The sequence below is a fragment of the Trachypithecus francoisi genome, unplaced genomic scaffold (assembly GCF_009764315.1).
Source record: "Trachypithecus francoisi isolate TF-2019V2 unplaced genomic scaffold, Tfra_2.0 Lachesis_group17, whole genome shotgun sequence".
Taxonomy (NCBI): domain Eukaryota; kingdom Metazoa; phylum Chordata; class Mammalia; order Primates; family Cercopithecidae; genus Trachypithecus; species Trachypithecus francoisi.
The window spans coordinates 2947806-2973223 of NW_022681462.1; the positions used below are offsets into that span (position 1 = coordinate 2947806).

At 38.1% G+C, this 25418-nt stretch overlaps 1 protein-coding gene across 16 annotated transcripts in view; it reads right to left on the reverse strand.

Annotated features, from left to right (window-relative positions):
- TSGA10 (testis specific 10) overlaps window positions 1-25418 on the reverse strand; it is a 166626-nt gene that overhangs the window by 126849 nt on the left and 14359 nt on the right. For 9 of the 16 annotated variants that reach the window (XM_033238984.1, XM_033238985.1, XM_033238987.1 and 6 more), the window contains exons 2-3: window positions 11730-11858; window positions 2104-2319 (exon numbers count right to left, since the gene is read on the reverse strand). Coding sequence is in view for 3 of the 16 variants with exons in the window: in XM_033238971.1 (XP_033094862.1) it covers window positions 2104-2319; window positions 11730-11858 (345 nt within the window). In the remaining 13 variants the exon portion in view is untranslated. Of the gene's footprint in view, window positions 1-2103; window positions 2320-3091; window positions 3228-11729; window positions 11859-25418 lie in introns of all 16 variants that reach the window. The other 7 variants (XM_033238979.1, XM_033238976.1, XM_033238981.1 and 4 more) reach the window with 2 other exon arrangements.

The following is a 25418-nucleotide window of genomic DNA, read 5'->3' on the forward strand; positions in this document are numbered from 1 at the left end:
GTTTCACCTGATAATTTATTTAATTGCTTTATTATTTGCTATAGGAGTCCTGTTACATTAAAACAATGTTTAAGAAATAACACGTAATAACAATTAGCTTTGGGCAATTACTTTGTTTACAGACACAATTTACTAATTTGGTGATTAATAAAATCAAGACAAATAAGCGTGTTCACACGCTATCACTTAAAAATTCAACAGGTTGTTTTTTGAACTTCAAATATGCTCTATCTTGCTTATCAGCCATTAGGCAGCAATGGAGAAGTGAAACTGTCATTTTATAATTACGTTTAATCTCTAGTTTCTAAATTTCATGGCAGAGTACTCAATCAAGAAATAAAATGTTGATCAAAATATCATAAAGCTACAGTAACTAAAACAACGTGGTGGTGGCACAGAAAAAGGCAAATGAATCAATGAAAACAAATAATCCAGAAACATAGTCACAGATATCTGAGAATTTAGTATCTGTTAAAATGATAAGTCAAATCAGTGGAGAAAGGACTAGGCAACCCTACCTCATATTAGAAGAAGAAATTAGCAGTATTAAAAGAAGGAAAACTACTAAGAAGTATTAAAAGAAAACTTTAGAAAGTATATCTCTAGTTCCTGAGGTGAAAAAAAAACCTTCCTGAACAAGAACCAAATGTCAGACACCAGTAAGAAAAAAAAAGATTGGCAAATTTTAAAATTTTAGTTAAAAAAAAGTTTTAAATTGACTTTTTATTGATACATAATAATGGTACATATTTATGGGGTACATGTGATATTTGAATACATTCATCAATGTGTAATGATCAAATCAGGGTAATGGGGATATCCATCACCTTAAAGATTGTTTCTCTGTCCTGGGAATACTCCAAATCTTCTCTTTCAGATATTTTAAAATAGCAATAAATTGTTAAAGACAGTCACCCTAGTGTGCCATCAAACACTAGAATTTATATCTTCTCTATAACTGTATTTTCGTACCAGTTAACCAGCCTCTTTTCATCCTCTCCTCCCCACTATTCTTTTAGCCTCTGGTAACCATCAGTCTACGCTCTGTCTCCATAAGATGGATTTTTTCAGATTCCACATGAGTGAGAACATGCAGTATTTGTCTTTCGGTGCCTGGCTTATTTCCCTTTACATAATGTCCTCCAGGCTCATTAATGTTGCTGCAAATGACAGAGTTTTATTCTTCTTTATGGCTGAATGACATTCTATTGTGCATACATACTGCATTTTCTTTATCCACTTACCCGTTAATGGACACCTAGATTGATTCCGTATCTTGGCTATTGTGAATAGTGCTGCCATAAACATGGAAGTGCAGATACCTCTGTGACATACTAATTCCCTTTCTTTTGGATGTATACCCGGCTGTGTTGTTGCTGGATCACATGGCAGTTCTATTTTTAGTTTGGTAAAAATCATTTTTAAAGTGTATTGAAATCAATTATATGTGTGAAAATAAATGAAAATAAATGTATCTATTGGTTTGTAGATACCTCCGCAGAGGAGAGAGGAATTGGGAAGTGGGAGCAACATGCGGTTCACAGAACATTCCTGTTGCTTTGAAATTTTTTACAATGACTACATATTACTTATGAAATGTTTTGAGTAAAATTTGTTTTTTTTTTTTTTTTTTGAGACGGAGTCTTGCTCTGTCGCCCGGGCTGGAGTGCAGTGGCCGGATCTCAGCTCACTGCAAGCTCCGCCTCCCAGGTTTACGCCATTCTCCTGCCTCAGCCTCCCGAGTAGCTGGGACTACAGGCGCCCGCCACCTCGCCCGGCTAGTTTTTTCTATTTTTAGGAGAGACGGGGTTTCACCGTGTTAGCCAGGATGGTCTCGATCTCCTGACCTCGTGATCCGCCCGTCTCGGCCTCCCAAAGTGCTGGGATTACAGGCTTGAGCCACCGCGCCCGGCCGAGTAAAATCTGTTAAAAGAAATAAAATGTGAGAAAGAATTTAATCCTTAGAACAGACATTTAAATATACTGTCAAATCTAAAAAGCTTCCAAATTATAGAAATGAGAATGCTACTTTTTTCATTGCATTTAAAAATTACATAATGTTTAAAGTAAAATTAAAATCCTGATCAGTGGTAAATGTGGTACCTTGGCTTCTTCAAGTTCTTTGTTGGCGGAATCCACCACAAAATTTTTCTCTTTTTCTAGTTGCTCTGCTAGTTGGTCAATTTTAATCAATTCTTTACAAAGATGCTCATTGTGGCTGGTTAAATCGTCTACTTGACTGCTTACCACCTCCTTACTATGCAAGAGTTTCCTAACATATTCTTCCAAGCCATGATTTGTCTGTTTGAGATCTTCAATCTGTTATTATTAGAAAAAAAAATCACATTAAAATAATTCCTTAGCTTTTTTCTGGGGAGCAACTATGTGACTGGAATCAGGAAGGGAGCAACTATGTGACTGGCAAAGAAACTTAACTGTATACCTTTTTGTGCCTTCTGAATTTTGTACCATGTGAATGTATTACCCATTTAAAAAAAATATTAAACAAAAATTTTAAATTTTATAGCAATATCTTTCAAGACAATTTATAGTTTATTTTAAAAAGAACTTAATTACTATTTTTAGCCAATCTATTAGAAAAATGGCCAAATATTTATATCTGCAATAAAGAAAATACAATAGTTTTGAAATTAATTTTAATACCTTTAAGAGTTCTTTATAATTAAATTTCTAATTATTGTTATTAAAATATGTTAACTCTTTTAGGCCAGGCGTGGTGACTCACACCTGTAATCCCAGCACTTTGGGAGGCTGAGGTGGGCAGATCACCTGAGGTCAGGAGTTTGAGACCAGCCTTGTCAACACGTTGAAATCCCATCTCTCCTAAAAATAAAAAAATCAGCCAGGCATGGTGGCAAGTACCTGTAGTCCCGGCTACTTGGGAGGCTGAGGTACAAGAATTGCTTGAACCTGGGAGGCAAAGATTGCAGTGAGCCCAGATCCCACCACTGCACTCCAGCCTGGGTGACAGAGCAAGACTCTATCTTAAACAAACAAAAAAAAGTATATATATATATATGTATATTATTAACTTTTTAAAAAAGTCCTTTTAAAAGTACCAGTAACTTACTTGACTAAGCTAAATATCAAATCAATCAAGCATTTGCTGCCTAATGTGGAGGAACACAGCTTTCCTTCCCAGCCCACTATCAAACCATCAACGGATGAAGAAAAGGGCCTTTTCTATCACGAAAGTATCCAAATGCCTTTAAAGGAAGAAAAAAAATTAGACCCATTGAACAATGCTTATGTCAGGAACTATATTAAATTCCAAAGATACAAAGATAGGTTAAGTACCTGCCCTTAGGGAATTTCTTGTTTACTTGAGGAAATACAAATACAATATGTTACGTGCAATAACAAAAATAACTATGAGCTAAAGTCATGGTACAAATTGTTTTCCATAGTACTCGTCTCTCATTGTGTATTTAACAAATATTTATTGAGCACCTATTGTGTCTAAGATACCGTTAGTACCCTGTAAAAGATGCATTAAAAACAAACAAACAAACAAAACACTCGCACATAGAAGTTTCAGTCCGTAAGGAGCATCTGAAATTGCTAAATCCCTCACCTCTTATGCCCCGAGGCTGCCCTTTTCAAACAGCTATAGAGGTATCGTCTTCCAAACCATTAAAATCAACAAAGTTGTCTTCAAAAAAACCTTCTAAGTTGTCGCTACATAAAAAATCCTAAAAGTCATGAATTAATTTTAACTAAATATGCCACAATGCCATTTATTGTACCCAGTAAACAGCACACCAAGAGGCATAATTAAAATCATTAGTTTAATCTAGTATCTCCTACTCTCTTCTTCTCTTTTGGCCTTCTCCCATCTACTCGCAAAAATTCTTTGAAAATGCAAATTTGAGGTCATTCCTATAACCTTATGTTGCCTTATGACATTGAGAATAAAATTTTTAAATGCCATTTATGGTCCAACTCGACTTACCTGTCCAACCTAACTTCGCACCACCAGACATACCATAAAAAAAAATCTCATTAAATTCATTTAAAAATTCATTTTAGAGGAGTTATTGAAATGTACACACTTGAAGTGTTGTCACAGAACCCTCTTTATAAGAATCTTCAAGTAAAACCCTGCTTAGGCTTCAATTTCAGGAAAATACGTGCCTTTTTTGGATACCTGGTTTGTTCTTACCCTAACAATCATTAATTATTTAACTAATATTTCTATTTGCCTTTGTCTCTAGAAATTCTAAAGCCAAATCTAAAGCCCACCTCTGGCAACACGCACAGAAACTATGTACAATTATTTGTTACTGTCATCCCAGGCTTTCATTGTTTCCTTATTTTACCCTACCCTTATTATTTCAGCTACTTTCTTTTAAAACAAACAAGCTATAGGATGTGAAACAAACAGATAAACTTCAAGTTATATTTTTCATCTTTGTTCGTGGCTTTTCCTATGCCATATTTCTCAGCAACAAAAGCACACTAAAAATGTCTGTTAACTTCCCATTGCACCAGGAGCTGTTAAATGCTTCTCCTTTCCAGTATGTGTGCCCATAAAGCCTCTTATATAAGTGTATTTCAATATTTTTAAGATGCATTAAAATCATTTATTTCCCTGTCCCTTCTACTAAATTCTGAACAACTTAAAAGCCTGTATGTCTCATTTCTATATCAACATATCACTTGTTTCTGCATCATTTATTACATATCTCACATACAATCCTCAAATTATTAAGCAAATAAAACAAATTATCAGTAATATAAATGAACACTCCCCTCACTTCTCTCATGAAATTCTACTTTCACTCAATTCCAAGACAAAAAGTACTTTAGAAGAGGCAGTCTAGAGTAATACAAAGGATATGGTCTTTGGACTTTGGCAGAGTTAGGTTTAAATCTTGTTGTTAGTTCTTTACCAGTTATGTAATTGGGGCGTTTACCATATTTTCTTGACCCTAGAAGATGCATCTGACTTCAGAAAAAAAATCAATGGGAGTCTCGAGTCTCTTCTGTTCAATGGACAGAATGCCTACAATTTGTAGAATTGTCATTAGACATTATATAAGAGCTCAAGTAAAATTTCCAGTATTATAGGTACTCAAGTAGTTTTGTTGAAAATTTTTATTTTTAAATAAGATTCACAGGAAGCAAATGTAGTACAGAGAAGTCTCATACGCCCTTTACTCAGTTTCCACTAATAGTTATGTCATAAACAACACAGTACAGTATCATACCCAGATACACCATGTGCATGGTGTTCTGTATCATTTTTCTCACATGTGCAGATCTCTGTAACTACCACCTCAAGATACAGAACTGTTCCACTACCACAAGACTGTTCTGCTGCTGCCCCTTTATATCCTCCTTCCCTGCCCTCAATTCTTCCCAACCAATAATGTGTACAATTTTGTCATTTTGAGGATGTTTTATAAGTAAAATCATACAGCATGTGATATTTTGAGATTGCTTTTTTTTCACTCAGCACAGCATCCTTTAGATCCATCCAAGTTGTTATTTGAATCAAATAGGTTCATCCCTATTTATTGCTGAATAATATTCCGTGGTACGGAATACCACAGTAACCATTCACCAATTAAGGAAAACTGGTTGTTTCCAGTTTGGGACTATAACAAAGCTGCTATGAACAACTGAGTAGGGTATAGGTTTTGAGTAGATATAAGTTTTCATTTCTCTGGAATAAATGCCCAGGAGTACAACTGCTGGGTTGTATGGTAAATGTATGTTTAGTCTAACCAAAAACTGCCAAATTATTTTCCAGAGTGGCTGTACCATTTCATATTCTTACCAGGATGGATGAGTGATCCAGTTTCTCCTCATCCTTGGCAGCATTTGGTATTGTCACTATTTTTTATTTTAGTTGTTCTTAGAACTGAATTGTTATTTCATCACGGCCTTAATTTGCATTCCCCTGATGTTTACAGAGGTTGAATATCTTTTTCTAGTATACCACACATCGTTCTGTGAAGTATCTCTTCATGTCTTTTGCTCATTTTCTAATTGAATTGTTTGCTTCTCACTATTAAATTTTAAGAGTTCTTCATTTGATACAATAGATATGAGTCCTTTAGCAAATATGTGGTTTGTAGCTAGTCTTTTCACCATCTTAGCAGGGTCTTCTGCAAAGTAAAAACTCATATATACATATATATATTTGAGACAGAATCTCACTTTCACTCAGGCTGGAGTGTACTGGTACAATCTCAGCTCATTGCAACCTGCCTCCTGGCTTCAAGTGATCCTCCCACCTCAGCCTCTCGAGTAGCTGAGGACTACAGGCATGTACCACTATGCCTAGCTAATTTTGTAATTTTTAGTAGAGATGGGGTTTTGCCATATTGGCCAGGCTGGTCTTGAACTCCTGGCCTCAAATGATCCATCCACCTGCCAAAGTGCAGGAATTACCGCCATGAGCCACCACACCCAGTCAAAAACTTCAATTTTGATTAAGTCCATATTACCAATTTTTCCTTTTATGAATCATGCTTTTGGTATCATATCTAAGAACTTTCCACCCAAGCCTAACTTCCCGCAAATTTTCTCCTACATTACCTCCTAAAAGTCTCATAGTTTTATATTTTACATTTACATCTATGGTCCATTTAGTTAATTTTTTATAAAGTATGAGGTTTAAGTGTAGGGTAACTGTTTTCTCTATATCTAAATGCTGTGACACCACTTGTTGAAAAGACTATCTTCCACAGAACTGCATCTGCATCTCTGTTAAAAAATCATATGGCTGTACTTGTATAGGACTAACTCTAGATTCTCTGTTCTGTACCATTCATGTATGTATCTATCCCTCACCAATATCACAGTCTTGATTATTGTAGTTATAAGTGTTGAAATAATGGAGACTTTTGTTTTTGCTGCCTTCCTGTGGATTACCTCAACATTTTTTAGAATTCTACATTGATTTATTTATAGTGTTTCTGAGTGTAACTCCTGTTTGATCTTTTTCTACTGGTTGTTCTAAGCATTACATTATATATACAGAACTTATCATAGCCTACATTTTAACAGTTCAAGTGAAAGTACAGAAACCTTACCTCCTGTTAGGTCCCTTTATCTTCCCCTATGAATAAAACAATTTGTCTTAAATATTTCCTCTACATGCATTTAGAACCACATTCGACAGTTAAATATAATTTTGTAAACTTAAAAAAAAATTGGCTCAGAGTAATGGCTCACATCTGTAATCCCAGGACTTTGGGAGACTGAGGCAGGAGCATCACTTGAGAATCGGAGTTCGAGATCAGCCTTGGCAACATGGCGAAACCCCATCTCTACCAAAAAATATATAAATAAATAAATACAAAAATCAGCCAGGCACGGTGGTGCATGCCTGCAGTCCCAGCTACTTGAAAGGCTGAGGTAGGAGGATTGCTTGAGCCCAGGACGCCAAGGCTGCAGTAAGCAGAGATCATGCCACTGCATTACAGCCTGGATGACAGAGCAAGACCCTTTCTCAAAAAGAAAAAAAAAAAAAAGTCTATTTCATTTACCTGTATTTTTTGCTCTATATATTGTTCTTCCTACTGCTCCAAGATTACTTTTTATCACTTCCTTTCTGGTTAGAGAAATTCTTTTAGCTATTCTTTTAGTGTAGCTCTGCTGGTAACAAATTATCTTAATTTTCCTTTATCTGAGAATGTCTTTAGTTTCCCTCAATCTTCAAAGATACTTTCCCTGGATATAAAATTCTGGGTTGACAGGTTTGCTTTTTTCTAGTACTTGAAATATGTTGCGCCGCTTCCTTCTTACCTCCAATCTTTCAGATGAAAAATATCTGCTTGTGACTTGAATTGGTGTTCTTCCATAGATAATGCATGGTTTCTTTCTGGTTACTTTCAGGATTTTATTTAGTGTCTTGGCATGGATTTCTTTGGGTGACTCCTGTTAGATATTCACTCACCTTCTTTCATCTGTTTTATGTCTTTGTGCCAAATTTGTGGGAAATTCAGCCATTATCTCTTCAAATTTTTTTTAGCACCACTTTCTCTCACTTTTTTGTCGAGCATAGTTTTACCTGTCTCTGAAGCTCTATTCAAATTTTTGTCAATCTACTTTCTCTCTGATGTTTACATTAGGTAATTATTATTCTAGTCTCATGTTCACTGATTCATTCCTTTCCTCCGTTCTATTGAGAACATTGAGTTTTTATTTTCAGTTACTCTATTTTTAAACCTTGTTTTATTGTCACAAAATATATATACATAATTTTCATTTTAACAATTTTTAAGTATATAATTCAGTGGCATTAAGTATATTCACAACGTTGTGCAACCATTACCACTATCGTATTTTCAGAATTTTTTTATTCCCCTCCCCCAAAAAACTCTGTACCCATTAAACAACAATTCTATCTCCATAATTTGCCTATTCTAGGTAGAGGTGGAATCAGGCATTATTTGTCTTCCTATGTCTGGCTTACTGTACTTAGTATAATGTTTTTGAGGTTCATTCATTTTGCAGCATGTATCAGAATGTCATTCCTTTTTGAAGCTGAGTAATATTCTATTGTAAGCACATACCATATTTTGTTTATCCATTCATTTGTTGACATTTGGGTTTTTTCTACCTCTTGGCTATCGTGAATAATGTTGCTATGAACATTTGTATGTAAGTATCTACTGGAGTCCATGTTTTCAGCTCTTTAGGGTATATGCCTAGGAGTGGAATAGCTGGATCATATGGTTAGTCTGTCTTTAAAATTTTGAGAAACCATCAAATGATTTTCACCATGGCGGCACCATTTTACATTCCTATCAGCAATGTAAGTGCTCCAATTTCTTCACATCCTCACCAACACTTGTTATTTTCCATCATAACAACTATCCTAATGGGTATGAAGTGGTATCTCATGGTTTTGATTTGCATTTCTTTAATGGTTGATGATGTTAATCATCTTTTTCATGTATTTATTGACATTTGTATATCTTCTTTGGAGAAATATCTGTTCAAGTCCTTTGCCCATTTTTGAATTACATTTTTTTGGGGGAAAAGAGGTTAATTGTAGGAGTCCTTTGTATATTCTAGATACTAAGCCCTTTTCAGATATGTAACTTGGAAATATTTTCTCTCGTGTAGTTAATAGACTAAATTTTTGGAGTAGATTTAGGTTTACAAAAAATTGATTAGGAAGTACAAAGAGTTCCTACATACTCCTCCCTCTCTCCCTCAACACAGTCTCCTCTATTATTTATATTTTGTATTAATGTGATATATTTCTCACAATTGATGAAATAATACTGTTACATCATCATTAATATTATTATTATTATTATCATCATTTTGAGACAGAGTCTTGCTCTGTCGCCCAGGCTGGAGTGCAGTAGCGCGATCTCGGCTCACTGCAAGTTCCGCCTCCAGGGTTCACGCCATTCTCCTGCCTCAGCCTCCTGAATAGCTGGGACTACAGGCGCCTGGCACCACACCCGGCTAATTTTTTCTATTTTTAGTAGAGACAGGGTTTCACCGTGTTAGCCAGGATGGTCTCGATCTTCTGACCTCATGATCTGCCTGCTTCGGCCTCCCAAAGTGCTGGGATTACAGGCGTTAGCCACCGCACCCAGCCTACTGTTACATTATTAATAGCTAATGTCAATAGTTTACCTTAGGGTTCACTCTTGGTGTTATTCATTCTGTGAGTTTTGACACACATGGGATGATATGTATCCACTATTAGTATATCATACAGAACAGTTTCACTGCCCTAAAAATCCTGTGCTCCACCTATTCATCCCCTCTCCCTCCAATTCCTGGTAACTACTGCTCTTTTTATGGTTTCTATAATTTAACATCTCCATGTAGTTGGAATCATACATTTCGTAGCCTTTTCAGGTTTGCAACAGGCTTTCAAGGTTCGCTCCATGCCTTTTCATGGCTACAAAGCTCACTTTTAAAATACACTGAATACTATTCCATTGTATAGGCATACAACAGTTTGCTTATCCACTCACCTATTGAAAGACATCTTGGTTGCTTCCAAGTTTTTGGCAATTACAATACAGCTGCTATAAACATTCATATGCTGACTTTTGTGTGGACCAGTTACTTTATTTTTTAGTTCCAAAATTTCCATTTGGTTCTTATCTTTTTTTCCTGAGACAACTTTTCTTCATTTGTTTCCAGCATGTTCATAATTGCTTGCTGAAGCATTTATATGACTGCTTTAAAGTCCTTGCCAGATAATTGTAACATCCATTCTATTTCAGTGTTGGCTTCTCTTGTCTTCTCTCAAATCTTCCTGATTCTTTGGATTACAATGCCTTTTTTTAAAATTGAGAGCTAGCACTCTGAATCTTATGTTTTAGTAAGCCTCCTGTGACAATGCTCCCACTAAAAAGGAGGGACATTGCCTTATTTATGCTAGGTCAAAGCAGAAGTCCAGTTCCTCTACCTGGCATCTGTTGATACCTGGAAAGGGTGGTGTTCCTAGATACTGCTAGGCAAGAATGGGAGTTCAGGCTCCCCACTAAGTCTCTGCCATTACACCAGCCTGGGAGGAATCCCAGAGGTGCCTCATTACTGTTCCCCACATGTCCCCCACTGACACCAGGGGTGGATGGCCTTTACTGCTGATAGGTGGTGAAAGTTCAGGTCTCCTCTGATACCACAGCAAGAAGGAGTGCCTCTTACTATAAAGTGGGAGTAGATGCCTTGGCTCATGTTGTCTCTGCTGACATCACGGGGTTCAGGGCCCCCTTATCCCCTGGTGAGGATAAAAGTCCTAGTTTCTCACTTAGCCTTCTCTGATATCACCGTGGTGTGGGAGGAGTGGGGAGAGAAAGAAAGGGGTGAGGCCCAAGCTGGGCTCCTTGTTATAGTCTGGCAAGCGTGGAAAGTGTAGGCTCTTTACTTGGCCTGAGCCAGCAGGAATGGGGCTGTAGTTTTTTCTGTGGTATTTGCTTGGAGTGGATAGTTATTGTCTTAAAAGTTGTCTGCCTTGATAGACTGCTCCTTTCCTGGTCCTCTGCCTAGGAAGGAATGGCTTTTCTTGGGTCTTTCTTTTGTGCCCACTGTTATTTCCAGTTGCCAGTTTTTCTAGCAGCCTGTCTGGGACATATGGAGAAAAAGAAACCCAGGAACTAACACATTGTTTTTCGTGTCTTGAGAGCCTTAGCCAATGTTCCTTCTTCTCTCCACCTGTCAAAGTTTTAAATTGTTTTATACATAGTGTTCAGAGTTTTTAGCTGTACTTAGCAGGAGGAATAAGAAAAATTAAGTCTACTCTATCTTCCTGGAAAAAGAAATCTCTTTTAATAGCCTTTATTAATAGCTATACTACATGTCAGGCATCAGGAGAACAGGAACAATACTGAACTTGGGGTTCAGAGAATTGAGTTCAAATCCCAGCTAACATAGGATTTTGGAGAAATCCTAGTTCTGTCACGTGTTACTCAAGTGTCATAATTATTTAACCTCTTAGAACTTCAGTTTCCACATCTGTAAATGGAATGGCATCACTTTTTCACAAGTTGGGGATGATTAAGTAAAAACTATGTACCTGGCACAACACTTGACATGTAGTTTGCACTCATTGACTCTGACTTCATGTTTATCAAAATGGTTAAGATAAAAATTGAATGATTTTAGACCCATAACATTTAAATGAGCTCTGAACTGGTAGTTATTTATTCTCTATCTTCTTGTTTCAAAATAGGCTCCCACCCCAAATTAACTCAGGAAAATATGTTGTAACTAAACGCAACCTGTAATTTCAGTGTTGAGATGAATCTGTCTTGGTTTCTCACTTCTCGTTCTAGCTGGAGAGTATTCTGGTAGTTTTCAGCTTCAGAAACTGGAGCCCCTAGACCAAAATCATGTTCTTTGGTGGTAACCTAGTACAAAGAATGGGAAATAATACAGAGGCATTCAGTTTAAAACAGCTCTGTGATTTCTCACATCAATACATTTTGAAAATTGATAATATTCTGAGATTTTTTTTAATCATTTCCCACCAGCTAAGAGGATTTCATCAAACTTTACCTTCTTAAAATTTATAAAACTTTTTCTGTGTGTTGTCCAAACGGTATGAACATGCTTTTCAAAGACATTCTACACTATCCTTTTGGCAATCATGGTTCTACAGAAATATGGGATCAGGAGCAAATTAAGTAGTCTACCTTCAGGCTTGTGTTATCCAAAACAGCTGTTAGCTAGCTACATTTGCTGTTGCTACTCTATACAAGCAAAAAGATTTGCAATTCATATCACAAAGAGTGAATTTCCCTAATATATAATTCCTAGAAATAAAAAAGATTAAAAAAATACTCTAATAGAAAAATTGGCAAAGAATGTGAACATTTACAGAAATGACTCTTAAATGTATTTTAAGATGTTCAATCTCAACCTTTAGTGACACAAATTAAAACAACACTGAGACCCCCTTTTAACCATCACATGGCAAAGATCAGTAAGATAGATATATAACATAGCATCCTTATATATCACCGGTGGGAGTGTAAATTGATGCAGTATTTATGGAGAACAATTGCATAAAATCTATCAACACGACAAATGCACATAGCTTCTGTTCAAATAATTTCATTTCTAGGAATTCATACTATAGCTATACATACACATATGCAAAATAACAAATGTTAGAGATTTTTCACTTTAGCATACTATACGTACTATTCTGCATCACACTGTTTTACTTGACAACGTATCTTAGAGATTGTGTAACTTAGGAAAATAATTTTTTCTTTCCTTGAATCAAGGCTACCATTGTGTTAAAAGAGAATTTGTTATGAGCATCTCAGATCTTTCCTCAAAACATAGCTGCTAATCTCCAAAATCCTACCTAAGGAATTACAGAATCAGGATCTCCTCAGTCACTGACCTTATGATGTACTCTGTGTAAACCAGCACTTAAACAGGCCGGCAGATTTATTTCTCTTTTTTCTTGTCTCTAAACAAGGCACAACTGTTCATTGCAACAGTTACTGCCCCACCTGGAACCTCAGCATTAGATTTCAAAGAATCAAATTATGAAGCATTTAACCCCCTAGTGGCTGGACTGAACTCCTAACTACCATTTCTTACATAGTTTCTGTTGAAAAATGTATTCCTAGTGATAAACGTGATCTAGAATAACAGAAATCCTCACTGGAACAGTACTGTTCAATTTTTATTGAATGTAAGAATCATCTGGGACTGTTGTGTGAATGCAGATTCCTATTTACAGGCTGAGATCTGACATTTCCATAAAGCTGCTTGGAGATCCCTATTTGGTTAGTACAGAGACCACACGTTGAATCATGCTGTGCTGTAATTTCTGATTTATTTGAATAGCAAGGATCTCTTAAAGTCTAAACCCATTCAATATTCAGAGTACTTTTGTAATTTTGTCCCTTCCTACTTCTCCAAACTTATCTCCTACTTGATACCTCCAAGAACCCCTCTATGAAAGACAAACTATGCAACACAAAAGGGTCTCGCTCTGTCACCCGGGTTGGCATGATCACAGCTGCTCACTGCAGCCTCGACCCCCCCCAGGCCCAAGCAATCCTCCCACCCTAGCCTCCCAAATAGCTGGGAACACAGGCATGTGCCACCACAATTGGCTGTTTTACATTTTGTAGAGACAGGGTCTCCCTATGTTGCTCTGGCTGGTCTTGAACTCCTGGGCTCATGAGATCCTCCTGCCTAAGTCTCCGTGGGATTACAGGCATGAGCCATCACACCCAGCCAACACATTCTTAATACATATATATTCAAAAGTATTTTATCATCTGTTCAACAAGCCTTGCCCTCACTCTTTTCTCCATTTAACTTAAGACATTTCTAAGGCTCAGCTTGAATTCAATTTTCTCCAGGTTTTCTCTGTCTTCTCCACTGCATAATGATCATCTATTAATTGATATTTATATATAGATTATAGAAGAATTTATGTTCTAAGTTTTTCTGGATGTCTTCCTCACACATTTATTAGACTCTTAAGAACAAAAAATGTCCAAAAACTCTCTGTATCCAATGGGGAAAGAACATGCACAGAGTTCTTTATGTAATAAAAAATGTCAAAAAAATTTCTTGAGGTTGATAATGAAGCAGTGTAATAAAGCAGACAAAATCAGACTTTCTTCCTCCTCTTTGGTAAACCGAATAAAGTGGGACTTTTGCAAAAGTACCTATCAGGCCTGGCTAGGAATTAAAAATAGCAAGAGACCACATGTCCACCTGATAATCCTAATCAATCATGCTGGAGTTGCTATCCTCCCTCCACCAGCTTTGGGGGCAACATCACTAGGGGAAAGAGACATCAGTGTATCTGGAATTCCCATGCCTGGTCTGCCAGCTTCCCCACCTCAGGCCACATAAATATCCTCAACCGTGCTGCAATCTCATCAACTAGAATGGAACTTGTGTTGTTGTACAGTTCTCAGAGAAGGCAAGTGAGACAAGGTTCCTTTTTTAAAAAATTATTTTTTCTTTTTTATGCTATCCCTCCCCTAGGCCCCCACTCCCTGATAGGCCCTGGCATATGTGTTCTCAACTTCCACTTATGAGTGAGAACATGCAGTGTCTGGTTTTGTGTTCTTGTGTTAGTTTGCTGAAAATGATGGTTTCCACCTTCATCCACGTGCCTGCAAAGGACATGAACTCATCCTTTTTAATGGCTGCACAGTATCCATGGTGTGTATGTGCCACATTTTCTTTATCTAGTCTATCATTGGTGGGCATTTGGGTTGGTTCCAAGTCTTTTCTATTATGAACAGTGCTGCAATAAACATACATATGCATATGTCTTTAGAGTAGAGTGATTCATAACGCTTTGGGTATATACCCAGTAATGGGATTGCTGGGTCAAATGGTATTTCTGATTCTAGACCCTTGAAGAATCGCCACACTGTCTTCCACAATGGTTGAACTAATTTACACTCCCACCAACAGGGTAAAAACATTCCTATTTCTCCACAACTTCTCCAGTATCTGCTGTTTCCTGACTTTTTAATGATCCCCATTCAAACTGGCATGAGATGGTATCTCACTGTGGTTTTGATTTGCATTTCTCTAATGACCAGGGATGATGAGCTTTTTTTCATGTTTGTTGGCTGCATAAATGTCTTCTTTTGAGAAGTGTCTGTTCATATCCTTTGCCCACTTTTTTGATGGGGTTTTGTTTTTCTTGTAAATTTGCTTAAGTTCCTTGTAGATTCTGCACATTAGCCCTTCATCAGATGGGTAGATTGCAAAAATCTTCTCCCATTCTGTAGGTTGCCAGTTCACTCTGATGACAGTTTCTTTTGCTATACAGAAGCTCTTTAGTTTAATTAGATCCATTTGTCAATTTTGGCTTTTGTTGCCATTGCTTTTGGTGTTTTAGTCATGAACTCTTTGCCCATGCCTATGTCCTAAATGGTATTGCCTAGGTTTTCTCCTAGGGTTGTTATGGTTTTATGTTTTATGTTTAAGTCTTTAATACATCTTGAGTTAATTTTTGTATAAGGTATAAGGAAAGGGTCTAGTTTCAGTTTTCTGCATATGGCTAGCCAGTTTTCCCAGCACCATTTATGAAATAGGGAATTCTTTCCCCATTGCTTGTTTTTGTCAGGTTTGTCAAAGATCAGATGGTTGTAGATACGTGGTGTTATTTCTGAGGCCTCTGTTCTGTTCCATTGGTATATATGTATCTATTTTGGTACCAGTACCATGCTGTTTTGGTTACTGTAGCCTTGTAGTATAGTTTGAAGTCTGGTATCGTGATGCCTCCAGCTTTGTTCGTTTTGCTTAGGATTGTCTTGGCTATATGGAGTCTTTTTTGGTTCCATATAAAATTTAAAGAAGTTTTTTCTAATTCTGTGAAGAAAGTCACTGGTAGCTTGATGGGGATAGCATTGAATCTACAAAATACTTTGGGCAGTATGGCCATTTTCACAATATTGATTCTTCTGATCCATGAGCATGGAATGTTTTTCCATTTGTTTGTGTCCTCTCTTATTTCCTTGAGCAGTGGTTTGTAGTTCTCCTTGAAGAGGTCCTTCCCATCCCTTGTAAGTTGTATTCTTAGGTATTTTATTATCTTTGTAGCAATTGTGAATGACAGCTCACTCATGATTTGGCTGTTTGTCTATTACTGGTATATAGGAATGCTTTTGATTTCTGCACGTTGATTTTGTATCCTGAGACTTTGCTGAAGTTGCTTATCAGCTTAAGGTGATTTTGGGCTAAGACAGTGGGGTTTTCTAAATATACAATCATGTCATCTGCAAACAGAGAGAATTCGACTTCCTCTCTTCCTATCCGAATACCATTTATTTCTTTCTCTTGCCTGACTGCCCCAGCCAGAACTTCCAATACTATGTTGAATAGGACCAGTGAGAGAGGGCATCCTTTTCTTGTGCCGCTTTTCAAAGGGAATGCTTCCAGGTTTTGCCCATTCAGTATGATATTGGCTATGCAGTTTGTCATAAATAGCTCTTATTATTTTGAGATACATTCCATCAATACCTAGTTTATTGAGAGTTTTTAGCATGAAGAGGTGTTGAATTTTATCAAAGGCCTTTTCTGCATCTATTGAGACAACCATGTGGTTTTTGTCATTGGTTCTGTTTATGTGATGGATTATGTTTATTGATTTGCATATGTTGAACCATATGACTTCACCCAGGGATAAAGCTGACTTGATTGTGTGGATAAGCTTTTTGATGTGCTGCTGGATTTGGTTTGCCAGTATTTTATTGAGGATTTTCACATCAATGTTCATCAGAAATATTGGCCTGAAACCTGATGCCAGGTTTTGGCATCAGGATGATGCTGGACTCATAAAATGAGTTAGGGAGGATTCTCTCTTTTTCTATTGTTTGGAAGAGTTTCAGAAGGAATGGTACCAGTTCCTCTTTGTACCTCTGGTAGAATTTGGCTGTGAATCCATCTAATCCTGGGCTTTTTTTTGGTTGCTAGGCTATTAATTACTGCCTCAATTTCAGAACTTGTTATTGGTCTATTCAGGGATTTGACTTCTTCCTGGTTTAGTGCTGGGAGGGTATATGTGTCTAGGAATTTATCCATTTCTTCTAGATTTTCTAGTTTATTTGCAGATAGGTGTTTACAGTATCTTCTGACAGTAGTTTGTATTCCTGTGGGATCAGTGGTGGCATCTCCTGTATCATTTTCTTATTGTCTATTTGATTCTTCTCTCTTTTCTTATTAGTCTAGCTAGCGGTCTATCAATTTTGTTGATCTTTTCAAAAAACCAGCTCCCGGATTCACTGATTTTTTGAAGGGCTTTTTGTGTCTCTATCTCCCTCAGTTCTGCTCTAATATGTTACTTCTTATCTTCTGCTAGCTTTTGAATTTGCTCTTGCTTCTCTAGTTCTGTTAATTGTGATGTCAGGATGTTGATTTTACATCTTTCCTGCTTTCTCCTGTGGGCATTTAGTACTATAAATTTCCCTTTACACACTGCTTTATCTGTGTCCCAGAGATTCTGGTGTGTTGTGTCTTTGTTCTCACTGGTTTCAAATAACTTAATTCTGCCTTAGTTTCATTATATACCCAGTAGTCATTCAGCAGCAATTTCCATGTAGTTGGGTGGTTTTAAGTGAGTTTCTTAATCCTGAGTTCTAATTTGATTGCACTGTGGTCTGAGACTGTTATCATTTCCATTCTTTTGCATTTGCTAGGGAGTGTTTTACTTCAATTATGTGGTCAATTTTAGAATAAGTGTGATGTGTTGCTGAGAAGAATGTATATTCTGTTGAGTTGGGATGGAGAGTTCTGTAGATGTCTATTATGTCCACTTGGTCCAGTGCTGAGTTCAAGTCCTGAATATCCTTGTTGATTTTCTGTTTCATTGATCTGTCTAATATTGACAGTGGGGAGTTAAAGTCTCCCACTATTATTGTGTAGGAGTCTAAGTCTCTTTGTAGGTCTCTAAGGACTCGCTTTATGAATCTGGGTACCCTGTATTGGGTGCATATATATTTAGGTTAGCTCTTCTTGTTATATTGATCCCTTAACCATTATGTAATGCCCTTCTTTGTCTTCTTTGATCTTTGTTGGTTTAAAGTCTGTTTTATCAGCGACAAGGATTGCAACCCCTGCTTTGTTTGCTTTCCATTTGCTTGGTAAATCCTCCTCCATACCTTTATTTTGAGCCTATGTATGTCTTTGCATGTGAGATGGGTCTCCTGAATACAACACAACAATGGGTCTTGACTGTTCATCCAATTTGCCAGTCTGTGCCTTTTAATTGGGGCACTTAGCGCATTTACATTTTAGGTTAATATTGTTATATTTGAATTCGATCCTGTCATTATGATGCTAGCTGGTTATTTTGCCTGTTAGTTGATGCAGTTTCTTCATAGTGTTGATGGTCTTTACAATTTGGTATGTTTTTGCAATGGCTGGTACCTATTTTTCATTTACATGTTTAGTGTTTCCTTCAGGAGCTCTTGTAAGCCAGGTCTGGTAGTGACAAAATCTCTCAGCATTTGCTTGTCTATAAAAGATTTTATTTCTCCTTTGTTTATGAAGCTGACTTTAGCTGGATATGAAATTCTGGGTTGAAAATTCTTTTATTTAAGAATGTTGAATACTGACCCCCACTCTCTTCTGGCTTATAGGGTTTCTGCAGAGAGATCCACTGTTAGTCTGATGGGCTTCCCTTTGTGGGTAACCCAACCTTTCTCTCTGCCTGCCCTTAACATTTTCTCTTTCATTTCAACTTTGGTGAATCTGATGATTATGTGTCTTGGGGTTGCTCTGCTGGAGGAGTATCTTTGTGGTGTTCTCTGTATTTCCTGAATTTGAATGTTGGCCTGCCTTGCTAGGTTGGGGAAGCTCTCCTTGATAATACTCTGAAGAGTGTTTTCCAACTTGATTCCATTCTCCCTGTCACTTTCAGGTGACATCAATCAAAGGTAGGTTTGGTCTTTTCACTTAATCCTATATTTCTTGGAGGCTTTGTTCGTTTCATTCTTTTTTCTCTAATCTTGTCTTCATGCTTTATTTCATTAAGTTGATCTTCAATCTCATAGCCTTTCTTCTACTTGATCGATTCGGCTATTGATAACTTGTATATGCTTCACCAAGTTCTCGTGCTGTGTTTTTCAGCTCCATCAGGTGTTCTTCTCCGAACTGGTTATTCTAGTTAGCAATTCCTCTAACCTTTTCAAAAGGTTCTTAGCTTCTTTGCATTGGATTAGAACATGCTCCTTTGGTTCAGAGGAGTTTGTTATTACCCACCTTCTGAAGCCTACTTCTGTCAATTCATCAAACTCATTCTCCATCCAGTTTTGCTCCCTTGCTGGTGAGGAGTTGTAATCCTTTGGAGGAGAAGAGGCATTCTGGTTTTTGAAATTTTCAGGCTTTTTGCACTGGTTTTTCTTCACCTTCATGGATTTATCTACCTTTGGTGTTTGATGTTGGTGACCTTCAGATGGGGTTTCTGTGTGGACGTCCTTTTTGTTCATGTTGATGCTATTCTTTTCTGTTAGTTAGTTTTCCTTCTAACAGTCAGGCCCCTCCTGCTGCAGGTCTGCTGGGGTTTGCTGGAGGTCCACTCCACACCCTGTTTGCCTGAGTATCACCAGCAAATAGCAGAAGCTGCAGAACAGCAGATTGCTGCCTGTTCCTTCCTCTGAAAGCTTCGTCCCAGAGGGGCATCTGCCAGATGCCAGCCAGAGCTCTCCTGTATGAGATGTTTGTCAACCTCTGCTGGGAGATGTCTGTCGACCCCTGCTGGGAGATGCCTCCCAGTCAGGAGGCACAGGCGTCAGGGATCCACTTGAGGCAGCAGTCTGTCCCTTAGCAGAGTTAGAGCACTCTGCTGCTCTCTTCAGACCAGCATGCAGGAACATTCAAGTCTGCTGAAGCTGCGCCCACAGCCATCCCTCTCCCCAGGTGCTCTGTCCCAGAGAGATGGGAGTTTTATCTATAAGCCCCTGACTGGGGCTGCTGCCTTTCTTTCAGAGATGCCTTGCCCAGAGAGGAGGAATCTAGAGAGGCAGTCTGGCCACAGTGGCTTTGCCAAGTTGCAGTGGGCTCCGCCCAGTTCGAATTTCCCACCGGCTTTGTTTACACTCAGTTGGAAATGCTGAAATCACCCGCCTTCTGCGTTCATCTCACTGGGAGCTGCAGACAGGATCTGTTCCTATTCAGCCATACTGCCAGCCGCAAAAAAATTATTTTTAATTTATTTTTTTTTATTTTTTTCAATGTGAAGTCTAAAATAAGGAAGAACTCTAATTCTCAATTAGGAAGTCACACAGCAGAGTGGTTAACAGCATGTATTTTGGCATCAGCCTGCCTACATTCATTATCCTAGTTCAGCCACATATTAGCTGCGTGACCTTGGGTGACTTGGTTACTTCGCTGACTATAGCTTCCTCATTTACAAAATAGGGATGATAATAAGAGTATCTGCATTGGCTGGGTGCAGTGGCTCACGCCTGTAATCCCAGCACTTTGGGAGGCTGAGGCGGGCAGATCACCTGAGGTCAGGAGTTCGAGACCCACCTGGCCAACATGGTGAAACCCCACCTCTATTAAAAATACAAAATGTAGCTGGGCATGATGGCAGACACCTATAATCCCAGCTACTTGGGAGGCTGAGGCAGGAGAATCGCTTAAACCCAGGAGGCGGAGGTTGTAGTGAGCCGAGATTGCACCATTGCACTCCAGCCTGGGGGACAAGAGCAAGACTTCGTACCAAAAAAAAAAAAGAGTATCTGCATCATAGAGTTGTGTGAGGATTAAATGAATTAATATATGTTTTAACTTTAGCACTTAGAATAGTGCCTGGCAAATGATAAGCACTTTATATGTTATTATTTACTGTTATTACTAATTCCTCTCACTGAGTCAACTTAATTGCCTATCAAGTCCTACTGATCTTTTCACTAAAAATTATCTGTTACATTTCTTCCATCCGTATCACTGTTTTAGTTCATGCTTTCAGACTGTAGCCATCACATTTATTCACTTTATAAGTAAACTTATAAATAGCTAGAATAAGAATGAACCAAAAACATCTTTCTGAGGATAAAAAGATGTGAAACAAATAGAACCCTACAATTTCAACCCTAAATGAATCTAGGAAAGTCCAGAACAAATAAATCAGAAATTACAGCACAGCATGATTACTGCTACATCAGAGTAATGCACATAGATGCTAAGGGAACACTGAGAAAGAAGCTACAAAAAAAGTATTTCTGACTTCTACTTCTTCAAAAAAGACTTAGGATCTACCCTCCATTCCAAAAGAACTATGAGCATATCCCTACTGGAGCACTTAATGCATTCTATTACTTTTACAGGATGTCCACAGCCATGGCTACTTTAACATGTCTAAAACAGACTTCCTTTTTTTTTTTTTTGAGACTGTCATGCTCTGTCACCCAGGCTGGAGTGCAGTGGCATGATCTCAGCTCAGTTCAAGCAATTCCCTGCCTCAGCCTCCCAAGTAGCTGGGATTACAGGCGCCTGCCACCATGCCCAGCTAACTTTTGTATTTTTAGTAGAGACGGGGTTTCATCATCTTGGCCAGGCTGGTGTCGAACTCCTGGCCTCCCAAACTGCTGGGATTACAGGCGTGAACCACTGCACCTGACCAAGGCTGTGCCTCTTTATGTGATCATCTTAGGGGTTAGAATTTCAACTTAAAAATTTTGCAAGGACACAGACATTCAGACTGAAGCCATACATTAGAGGAACAGAAAGAAAAAGCTATTGGGTGAACAAAGAAGGAGTACTAGATCTTTTAAGTGAAGACAAGGGCCATGACTTTTTTTTTTTTTTTGGAGACAGAGTCTCTGTCGCCAGGCTGGAGTGCAGTGGTGTGATCCCAGTTCACTGCAACCTCTGACTCCCTGGTTCAAGTGATTCTCCTGCCTCAGCCTCCTGAGTAGCTAGGATTACAGGCATACAACACCACCACATCCAGCTAATTTTTGTATTTTTAGTACAGCCAGGGTTCCACCATGTTGGCCAGGATGGTCTTGATCTATCGACCTCGTGATCTGCCTGCCTTGGCCTCCCAAACTGCTGGGATTACAGGCGTGAGCCACAGCACCCAGCCTGGATTTTATTTTTACTTGCAGTGGAAAGCCATTGGTGTATTTTTGAGCCAGGATCATCTTATTATAATTTTCTTTTTCGTTTTTTTCCCTCTCCCTTCTCCCCTCCCACAGGATCTCATTATTTTGAAGTGATTGATTTGATTTCCGTGTGGAGAATAGGTTGTAGGGTGCAACAATAGAAGCAGAAAGACAGCAGGGAATGGTTGCACTATTCTAGGTGGGAGATGATGGTGACCTGGACCAGGGAGGTGGTAACAAAAATATAGAGAAGTGGATGGATTTGTAATACATATTTGAAGATAGAACCAACAACATTTGCTAATAACTTAGAAGGGATTTATTGCAGTGAGCCGAGATCATGTACTGCACTCCAGCCTGGGCGACAGAGTGAGACTCCACGTCAAAAAAAAAAAGAAAAAAAAAGGCACAGCCTTTAGGGGATGATTAGGCCATGAAGAGTTGCTGGTATATAATAGATCCCAGAGAGCTCCCTCGCCCCTTCTAACATATGAGAACACAGTCTGAAGGTACCATCTATAAACCAAAAAACACCCACACATTGATTCTGCTGGCAACTTGATCTTAGAATTCCCAGTCTCCAGAACTGTAGGAATTAAATTTCTGCTGCTTATGTTATTTCATTATAGCAGCCTGAATGGACTAAGATATGTGCCAATATCATTTGACTTTAAGTCCTCTGCTCTTGCTTTTCCTCTCAGGAACACTTTCCACGCAGCCTTTCACATGGCTGTCTTCTCACCCTCAGCTCCTTGGCTTAAATGTCAGAGGGTCCTCCCTGACTACTTATCTAAAGTAGCCTCTCTCCCAGTCACTCTCTCAAATAAGTGATAAGCTATTTGCACTTACCACTACTTGGAATTATATCATTTATTTGCTCACTTGTTTACTATCTCCCTCAACTAGAATATAACATTCAAGAGCCCTAGGTTTTTGTCTTGTCTCTGTTATATCCCTAAAGCCTTAAAAGTTCCCAGCACAAAGGTGAAACGCAATAAAACATTTTCAAAATAAGAAAATTTAATGATTCAAACAAAGCAGTTTCCATGGTGGGTGAAAACAAGTCTGAAGGGGACTAATGAAAGAATAGTAAAGAAAAAAAAATGGAAAATGTAAACTTCTTTTAGTAAGCATGATTGTGAGAGGAAGAGAGGTAGAACAAAGGTGGAAGACGACCAAGGTTGTGGAAAGGTCATTACAGGAGGAGAAAAACTTGTTCCTTAATTCTCTTTACATAAGGATCCTCTTTCAGAATTAAAAGCCCTGCAGCCCCTCCTCAGAAAAATGCAAATACACCTTTACAAACAATTTCAGGGGATTTAAGACTCTCTCAGGTCCTTGGACTCCAGGTGAAGAAGTCCTACAGTACAGAAACATGAAGATTCCTAAGCCATGAGTTAATGTTAATTGATGGAGAAAGACAGCTGAGGTAATAAGAGGAAACCCAGGTAAATATGTATTGCCCTGAGACAAGAAAAAGAAAAGCAAGGACAGGTGAAGATTTAGACACTTGTAATCCCAATAATCCCCGCACTTTGGGAGGCCAAGGCCGGAGGATCACTTGGGCCCAGGAATTTGAGACCAACCTGGACAACATAGTGAGTCCCTGTCTCTACAAAAAAGAAAAAAGAAATTAGCCAGGCATAGTGGCATCACCTGTGGTCCCAGCTACTTGGGAGGCTGAGATAGGAGAATCACTTGACTCCGGGAGGTCAAGGCTGCAATGAGTCATGATCGCACCACTGCACCCCAGCCTGGGCGACAGAGCGAGACTCCGTCTCAAAAAAAAAAAAAAAAAAGGTAAGTGGCATGGAAATCTGAGGAAGTTTCTGTCTGGTTGAATTTTAATTTTTCAGTGAAACAGGAGATAAGATTATATAATAAAAAGTATCATCAGTGTTGAGCAAAATATGAAGCACATAATATGTATTCAACAAATTAATTTTTTGATAGAATGGAAAATACTGGACTACTTCATATGGAATTCTGAAATCTGAAATCTGGTTCCACAAAAGTTTACTACAGTTGAGGTGGGTTTTTCTTTTTAAAAATATTGTCTCCAAAAGTGTAGACTTATAGACACTGAAGTAGGAAGGAACAGCCTCACTAACAGAAGGATGTGGAAAACCATACAAGATTTATGAATAATTTTGAGAGAGGATTTTACATAATAAGTGGATAAATATTTGGGGAAACAATCACCAAACTAAATACTGAGAGCAACGATAAAGATTAATCTTTAAAAAAATGTTGAGTAAAGAAGCAAGATGTAAATGAATACTTAGTACAATCCCATTTGTACGAAGTTCAAAAACAAGCCAAACTGTAATGTGCACGTTCACACACAATGATGTGAAACATTAAGGAAAATCAAGGAAGTGGCTCTTAGAAGTCAGGAGAGTGGCCATCTGTGGGGAGGGAAAGGAACATGTAATCTGAAAAGGAGATAAATAATAATACCTCTAACTGCCTCTGTGTATGGAGGACTTCAAAACCAAATCGTCCTAAACAAACTAGTCTAAGCAACTGAAAAAGCATACAGAAAAGATCTCCCAGAGAATCTCTACACCTGATTATATTCTGAGCTACAAACAATGATTTTTCTTCAGAAGGTAAACAATACGTGAAATATTTTGGAAGCTGCCATAAAATAATGCCAAAGTTTAGGATTTAAAATTAATATTTCATTAATGTACCTTCCTAGTTATTTCCCACTAAGACTGAAGAGTTTGGCTCATTAATCAATTAAAATACAAACAAGAATCTGTCTTATCCTGGAAGCAAATTCGAATGTGACATCCTACTTCTGTAACGAACCTGTTTTTTTCTACTTACAAACCTATTGTTACTCTATTTATGTCCTTACACGCAAACAAAGTATACTTGAAATGCTGAACACCAGTACAGAGAATTTTAAACAAGGAAATCTCCCAGGATATAAGGTCCTGGAATGGAAGAAGGAAAACGTTGGGACACTGTAATCTATGCAAACCTTCCTGCAGTCGCGGAAAAAAAAAAAGTGAAAAAAAAAAACCATATTTCTGTGAGTTTTTAGGTATCAAATCCATGATCACCTAGTTATCCAATTTAAGTCTCAAATAGTTTTTCAACAAAAGCCAGCTTTCCTTGCCTTTACTGTGTATAATTTTTACTAAAATTATCAGATTTTCATGCAAATGCCTATGTAATCTCAGCCTTTCACCACCCCAGGTCTAGACAGAGGCTCAGAAATGAGCGATCCGGAGTCAGGTTAAACTCCCAAATCTGTGACTTCCAAATTCTTCGGCTCCACCAGAGCTTCCAGAGAGTTTCTAAACTGAACAGTCCCCCCAACAACCAAGCGGAGAGCTGCGGGAG